General features: G+C 42.9%; 1 protein-coding gene across 2 annotated transcripts in view; it reads left to right on the forward strand.

Moving 5' to 3' along the window:
* KCNJ6 (potassium inwardly rectifying channel subfamily J member 6) overlaps positions 1-5,428 on the forward strand; it is a 170,519-nt gene extending 165,091 nt beyond the window's left edge. For both annotated transcript variants that reach the window (XM_075100000.1, XM_075099989.1), the window contains one exon: positions 1,361-5,428. In XM_075100000.1, the coding sequence (XP_074956101.1) occupies positions 1,361-1,686 (326 nt within the window). In that variant the 3' untranslated portion in view covers positions 1,687-5,428. The remainder of the gene's footprint in view (positions 1-1,360) is intronic.
* Positions 5,429-8,627: the final 3,199 nt, after the last annotated feature.

Below are 8,627 nucleotides of genomic sequence, written 5' to 3' on the forward strand. Positions count from 1 at the left end.
ACAGCAATTTTCACCCATCAGGAGCAAGTTATCTGAGCTTGGAGAGGAAGCTCGAAAGAAAGAGGGCAGAATTATCTAGAGCAGTTTGCACAGCCCTGAAAAAGACCAGAGACATTAAGCTACCAATGTTTGCTCTTCTGAGACACTCCACGTGAATTTATATGATGCCAGCAGCACAGAGAAATGATGTGCATTTCTAGCCTGCCATTTGTGTGCCCAAAATTAAACCATTTTAATTGCGTATTATTACCTTCTAAATAACTGGTGTGGCAGGCAGGGGTTAGGTATCATTATTTACTAAGTATTTGACATATACCATTTAGCTGGCTTTTGCTTAGTAATACATAGTTAATAATGTGCAGGTAATTAAAGGAAAGCCATCACATTCTTTCTGTGTAATCCCATTTTGTCAGCAGCATGGCTTTGCCTCCTAAATTTACTTCTCCTGACCCTTTTCCTGGTCAGCTGGGTTTCTTTCCCCTTCCACTACTGAGCATTAATACTTTATTGCAGTGTTTCCCTGAGCTGTCTGTCTGAGATGGGGCAGGTTCTCCAAGTCACAGGTCCCTGCTACGGCCAGGTGTTTCTTCACCCAGAGGACACGCTGGACTACACGTTTGAGCTTGGAACAGCTACCGCTGTCCATGCCTCTTAACAAAATATAGTGTCTTACAGATTTTTTTTGCCCTGTAGCAGCTCCCAGAGTGAGGTTCAGCAGAGCTGTGAAGGGAAGGTAACAAAGAAGTTAGTCCCAGTTATCTGAACTCAACACCACACAATCACAATGTCCGTCAGGAGTTTTGCTGATGTTTGTGCATTGGCCACCAGCCCAAACCTCAAAGCAGCATAACTAAAAGGTGGCTCCAACCTTTAGGGGAACCAAGTCAACCCATGGATCACAGGTTCAGGCGTTAGCTCCAGCAGAGAAAAGCTTTTGCATCGGTTCCTCAGTTAGCCTGGGCAACTGCTGGATGCGGCAGCGCGGGTTCATTACGCACCAGGGAACCAAAGGATGGCATGATGCAAGTCACGTACTCTCTCCATAAGCCATCTGAGACTCGTCAGCGGGTGAGTTACTCATTGAAGAAATACAGGAAGAAGAACTGCATTTAATAAAGAAATGTTAATCTTTGTTCACAGGCTTGCCACTTGTTATATATACACGCACAGAAGGAAAGGGCATCAAATAAGATACACATTGTAAAATTGCTTTCTAAGCTCAACCTCATATGATGTCAAACGTATTTCTTCTCTGGCATATGTTTTTTTACACATACTTCTCTGCCTATATGAATAAATAATTAAGGATTTGGGAAAGCAGGGGGTCCTTATTACAGCACTTCTTCCTTCTCTGTTACAGGAATGACCTGCCAAGCTCGAAGTTCATACATTACTAGTGAGATCCTCTGGGGCTACCGTTTCACCCCTGTCCTCACTCTGGAGGACGGTTTTTATGAAGTTGACTACAACAGTTTTCATGAAACATATGAGACCAACACACCAGTTTACAGTGCCAAAGAGCTGGCAGAGATGGCCAGCCGAGCAGAACTGCCCCTGACATGGTCTGTTTCCAGCAAGCTGGACCAGCATGCTGAGCTGGAAACTGAAGAGGAAGAGAAGAATCAAGAAGACCAAAATGAAAGAAATGGTGATGTGGCCAACCTGGAGAATGAGTCCAAAGTGTAGGACCACTGGAAGCATCAGGGCCACACCACCTCCTTTATCTTCTCCCTCTTTGCTCCCCTTTTCTTTCCCTGACATGCCTTTTTTTCCTTCCTTCTTATTCTTAATTCCAGGAAAAGAAATACTTAAGATGTGAAATATCTACCTGCCCAATTTAAACTCAAGAGGTTCACAGACTAAGCAAAGGCGTGGGTTAAAGCTGCAATACCCATTATCAATGGTGGAGTCTCGATCCCCACCCTGGTAACAACTGCTGGCTTCCTCGGCACCTCTCTGAGTTCAGACCTCCAGGTTTATTCACATCAACAACAACAACAAAAAAAACAAACCCCGAAAGCAATGGGAATATACACAAGGGGTTTAACAGGAAAGACTGATTAATGTCCATCAAAGTAATGGGCCTTGGCTCCAGATTTTGTGTATTTCAGAACAGTTTCACATACTGAGTGACAAGCCTTTATAAATGGGCCTTGCAGCTTTAAGATGAAGGTGAGCAGAGGGATCTGCAGTCCAACACGATACTGTACATATGCCTTATGTAATTACTTTCTCTTTACATTTAGTAATAAATACCGCATGTACAAAAGTACTGTAGTAAAGAACTTCTAAATAATGTACATAGATGTGTAATTAATGTAGGTTTAGAAACAGAGTTTTAGAAATATTGGGATGCAAAAACTCACTACCCATTGAGTAGGCATTTCTCTTCTAATATTTGGATTGTAATATTGTTTTTTGCCCCTATATCTATGGCTCTTCTAGTGCATGCCATTTTCTTCAGTGTACCAGACTGGCAGCTATTTAGAGTACCTCACTGTTTGCCAAACAGATCATTTTACTAACTCTAAAAAGCCATAAGTCTGGGAGAGGGCAGGGTAGAGAAATTGTAACATAATTACTAATATACTGTGAAAATGTTTACAAATGAGGCAAACCGTTCCCCGGGGTTTTGGGGGGGGGGTTTCATTTTGGTATTTTTTTTGCAATTCAACCTAAAATTTAGGCTGTGGTAAACTCATGGCAAGCCACAATTTCCTGTATACTGTTAATATAGCGAGCATGTTTCATGTGGAGGTATGATCCTTTATGTGCAATATCTAGGGAAACTGCTCCCTTCTCCCCACCCAAACCATGGGATTTCAGCAGAGTAGTTTGCTGCACAAACAGCACAAGCCATTGAAAACCGAATGTTGCACCTTAGCAAGTAGATTTCAGCTACTCAGATTGGAAAGAAACAGTTGAATTTCATCTGAAGCCGTAATCAATGAAATTCATTTGTTGACAGCGCCGATCCTGCAGAGTCATGGATGGTGCGACATCCCTGGGTATATGCTTCCACAGGGTTTCTCAGCTAAACGCGCGGTTCCTGCCACCCGTGCTCAGGAGAGTGGTTCCCTAATGACTTTCTTCACCTTAGGTTTTCTCCCTGGCTGTTCTGAATCGGTGTAAACCCTGTACGCTCTGACCTGACAGCTTCAAAATTAACGGGGCAACAATAATTTGCGTAGCTTACACGGCAACACTCACGCGGGTAAGGGAGCCAATATGCACGGTCACGGTTTCACAGACATGCTCTATAAGGCGCTGCTCACACGGTGCGGCATTGCCCAGTGCTAAGGACCCCTCAGTCAGGCCCAGCATGCATAAAATACTACCTGTTGAAAAGGGATTGCGTTGCTTTCCATGGGCTTTCACTCAGGCCCATCAAGAACAGCGTTTCTGTCAGCGAAGGAGAAGAAGCTGCAGCCTTAATTTTGTTTTTTATACCTGCCTACTCCAGAAAGGAAGAATACACTGAAGAGAATCTGAAGCATTTTTGTACAGAAACATTTACATTAAAATAGAAGAGAAAAAAAAAAACCTCAGGAGAAACTTAGTGGGCAGGTGGAAATTTTGCACTGTGATACAGCTTTCACATTAATTTCACAACTATTTTAAATTTTTTTGCTGAAACAACTGCCCCTTGCTAATTTTCACAGTGTGTGGCTGATCAGTGGGGTTTCTGCAGGTCCTCCAGCTGTGCTTCATGCTGAGGTGGGCAGAGTAGGGTGCGGGGTGAGGGTTGCACAGCAGGGACTGGCAGACCGGGCTGGATGGAAAGGGTGTTTTGTTTCAACTCTGAACTTTTTCCCTAGAAGGTTTTCACAAAGAAGCATGATGTAAGGAACAGTGCAGAATATGGATTTTTGTTCTCTCCACCCAGGATGGCTGATTCTGCCAACTCAGTAAAGGTTACTTACGCTTAACTTTTGTGAAATAACACTCGCTTTGCTACAGAACTTACAAAGCTCATTCTTCTGCCCCAGCATCAGCAGCTGCTGAGTGCTCCCGTTCATCCATCACAACCCTCCTGTAAGGCTATCTGTGAGAGGTACTGAGCATTTTTAAGGAAGGGTGGCTCCACAGCTCCACTGGACAACAGAAGCCTTATAGCAGAGGGGCCGGGGGGGAGCACAGCATCAGTAGCGACAAGCCGCCCACACGTCTTAGTCCTAGCGAAAGATACATGAGCTGAAAGCAAACCATTCCTCTGAGGATAAACCTGCTTTTTGCTCTTGTAATTTACTGGGCCACCCTATAATTCATTGCTGCGGTTTAACAAAAGTTTGCATTAATTAGAACAGCAGCTCAGGACCCTAAACTTTTTTTTGTGTCCTTTATTACAAAAAAATAGACTTTCTGCCACTGGGGCATGCGCATGTGTAAGCTATATTTTTGTGAATAGGGCACTTAAAGCTTAAGGTGTGTGTGTTCTTCTCTTTCTCTCTCTCTCCCTGTATTTTATTGTCTTTGGTATTAATGTAGTACGGACTGTAAAGTTTATGAAATCTCATTTTTGTAACATAAGCTTAAAAAAAAATAGAAGCCTCCAAAGCTTTCAACGGGGAAGCTTCACGTAAACTTTGTACTAGAACGTCCCTATCAAACACCTCTATTTTTCTACAATGATTGATTAAGCAGTTTAACAATGTATTTTGTGTCAATGATTTCAACTGAACTGGTAAAAATACAATTAAGAATTGAATGCTGTTAACTAACAATGGATTTTCAAGCCGTATATACTGAGTGGTGTTTTCATTAACAGCAAATAATTTAACCTGGGAACTTCATCTCCTAATCCTAAAGAATATACTATGAAATAACAGTTCCCTATGGGAATATTTTTGGCAAATCACAGTTAAGGAATAGGAATAATGCGACATTTTAATATAATTGACTACCTAATTAATCAAGACCCATTACATCTCTATATGCTTCACTAATATATTTTGGTGTTTTTTTCTCAGAGTATCTTGTGATTTCCAAGAGCAAAAGAATTTAGAGACAAATGTGAGCCCTCAGTAATCTACCACAGCTCTCAATTCCATCTTTCGGAACGAACAGAAATGTTGCAGAGGTGCTTTGTACAGACTTCATGCACAGTGTGGCACACTTCCCTCTGGCTACTTCTCAGGTGTTCTCAGCTGATCTTTCAGGTGTTGATAATAGACACAGGCTTTTAATGGAGCAACACAAATATATACCAGGCAAGAACTTGACCTTCAGCAAATTATTGAGCAATAAATTCCATCTTACCAGCATTAAAATAGATTTCACAAATTATTTAAAAATAGGCATCAAAAAAAGCAAACATTCTCTTAGCAGTATACAGCTGTTATGGTCTAGATCTTTGCCCTACAAAAACTGTCATTGGCATTGATGTAAGCCATCCCAACAAATTTAACTTCTATGATCAAAGCTGAATGTCTGCTTCTAAAAAAGGGCCTTGCTGCAAGTGTGCAGGTAGGGAGGATTGCACAGCCCTGAGTCAGTGCTCTGCGCATCCCTTGCAAGGCAGAGGAAGGAGGTGGCATGCCAGACAAGGGTCCCCAGCAGGCAGCTGCCAAACCAGGTGGGACAAGGTAATGGCAAATGCAAGAGGAAAAGGTCTGAAGGAATGTTTGAGGTTAACTTCAAGACAGGCTCTGGATTTAACCCTGGTGCGTGGAGGTACCAGATCTGGGGTTGCCATGTTCCTCTGCTGAGTTAAAAAGGAAACTCAGGCCTTTCAAAACCAGGGAAGAAATCCCTCTTCTCCTTTCAGCCACAGGGCGGAAGTTGTCATTTCTCTCAGCTGCACGGTGTTGGGCTACTTAGGAGAGGGAACACCTGGAGTCAGTGCTCTCTTCAGCCCAGGAGGTTCAAAGCCACATCTCACTTCCCCCAGGAAACTAACCCTGCCATAACAGCAACAGCAGAGCCCCAACCCCTATGCCAAGGGCTGACTGGCTCTTGAATTCTCCTGCTAGCCCAAAGAAACTTTAAATCCTTGTGTTTCTAATGGAAGAATGGAAAATTCCTCATTCCCTGGGTCCAAAACAGCCTTCATCCTGTCCACCAGGGTGCTTCCTGGCTAAATGGCACACCATTGGGGAAGGCACAGTGCTCAGGTTTCTCATCTCCTGAGCTAGCACTGCCAGCAGTCAGCTGCTAGCTGCAGAGGCGCGGCACAGCGGCCTTTGCCTATGTTTCTGAATGCAACCAGCTACCGTATCTCCTAGGAGGGAAAATCCTGCAAGGCCTGGGTTTGGTGTGCTCTGAACACTACCCACCAGACCAGCCTCAGACCTGGGAGGTGGAGGTGGACAGAAGCCAAGTCATTTTATCTTGCTCCAGCTTCATTGTCAGATGGGCACAGGGGCCTGCATCCCTGAGAGGATGTATAATGTTACACCCAATAACCCCAGCCAGCAGAAGGAAGGGGGATCTGGGACTCCCGACTTTTGCAGATTTGAATCTCAGCAAGTGGTGAATTTATACCATTTTTTCCAGTTATTTAATGTGGATGTGAATTAGAGGCTCAACACTGAAAACATAATTTGTCTATATGGCAATTGGAGGGTTGGGCACACTTCATTTTGTGCATTTTCTTCAAGCTTACTTCTACTGATTTCCATTTTTTTCAGATCCTCTGGATTTCCAGCAATGATAATCTAGTGGCAACTTCATTGTAATGGCATACTTATTTTACTACTTGCCATTCTCCCATTTATTATCTGTATACTGATGCTTTAATACAGTTTCATACAGCATACAGACATTATATCCAAAGACAGCATTCTAAAGAGACCCAAATATCTTGCTATTTCATCTCAAGTGTGAAATCTGTTTTCTATTCTAAGTAAATTCACAAGTAGAAACCACAGTTCTTCCCTCATCCTCCCTAACTTGAGTGTCATCCACAAAGAGTAAAAACTTAAGAGTTTCAAATAATACCAGGTGCTTTGAGATTTTCTTTTTCTCTCAGAGGGCAGGACTGGGAAGAGTGCTTCCCACTTTTTTGCCTTGTTATTTTTTTTAAATCAAAGGTGGCAACTCCAAATTCACAGCTGCACCTCATGGGCAGTCCTCTGGAATCTACGGGAACCATCCTGCTACCAGCTTGCTCTGAAGTCTGCATCAGCCACTCTTCCAAGCCATAGAGCTGTCTTCCCTTAGACGATTATAGGCAGTCACTTGCATTAACTTTTCCAGAAGGTTTAAACTGGAAGAACCGTGGAGAACTGTTACCCCAACACACTTTCCACCACATGCTGTTCACAGTCTGTTGGACTGGAGTCCTCTGGACTTCTTCCAGCTGAGGAAAGTAGGGTGCCTGGCACACAAGCACAAATCCTCACAGCCACCCTTTCTGGCTGTTTCCCCAGCATCATGACCAGAGGGACCCAAATTCCTTACTGAAATATCCATATGAAAGGATGTGTGATGTGGTGCTTGAAATGGCACCATTCCAGTTCAGAAAGGATGGCAATGCAACGTACAGTGTTCGACCCACTTCACGTGCACAGCGCGTCGCATGCAGCCTTCTGCTGAGCTGAGGAAATGGAGCTGGAGCGTAGCACCAGTAGCAGAGCTCTTTAAATGCCTAAGAAATCTTCCCAAGGATGTAACTCTAATCAAAATAAACTTGAAGTAAAAAGGACTTTTTCTAAACAAGATTATAATGTTTTAATGAGAAATCTCTAATCTGAAAATATCAGTGAGATTGGGGGTGGGGAACCCAAACTGTTACTCTTTGAAGACATTACAGTGAACCTGTTCAGACAGTGATAGAAGTTATTTCCTTTTCACAGAAACATTTTTGGTTTAGATGGATGGGATGCTAGAGCTAACCTCCTAAATCTCTGCTTGTGAATTTCAGAAATGCTGAACATTTACCAGATCTTACCAAGATCAGTAGCAATTAGGAGGCATTTCTGTGAAGAGATACCATCTGCTCAGCTGACAACCTGAGAACTTGGTGCTGCCTTTTGCTCCTGCTTTTAGGCTCCCTGGGAGATGATGGAGCCAGGAGAGGTCTCCACCACACTGAAATGCCATCCTCATCAAATATACATGCCAAAGCCCTAAAGAACCCACATGTGTTGCGGTAGGTTTTAGGCACATATTTTTAGGCACCCTAGGGATCACTAAAGGCACTGTCAAATGTGCTAAAGATGCTACAAAACATGAGTGAAGAATGACTTGACTCTCCTAAAGGCATTTTATTGAAATTGCGTTAAGGTAGGGCAGTGAGGTAAGAAGGGGAAGCTGCACAGCTTGCACTTGTGCTGTAGCTTCAGTAGTTAAAAATGGAAGCCATCACTTAGCAGAGAAACTAGCAATCCTCATTTCTAATAAGCTCAATATTTAAACCACAGGAAAATAAGTTAATGCACTTTCTAATCAAAAGGTAAAATGGTTCCTAGCAAGTACAAAAGATCCGTGGAAAGGCAAAGGAAGGACTACGAATAAATGCAAAGTCTACCAACGAATCCCAACAAAAGTCTTGGCCAAAGGGCAAGGGCACTGGAATGAAGAGTTCTAAGCTAAGCCATGCTATTGGCCAGTTTTTTACTTTTTATACACAAGTATCATTTCTTTGACACAAACAAAATGACTATTATTAAATACAGTGAAGTAAA

Source organism: Phalacrocorax aristotelis, chromosome 1, assembly GCF_949628215.1.
Source record: "Phalacrocorax aristotelis chromosome 1, bGulAri2.1, whole genome shotgun sequence".
In the NCBI taxonomy this organism is placed as follows: domain Eukaryota; kingdom Metazoa; phylum Chordata; class Aves; order Suliformes; family Phalacrocoracidae; genus Phalacrocorax; species Phalacrocorax aristotelis.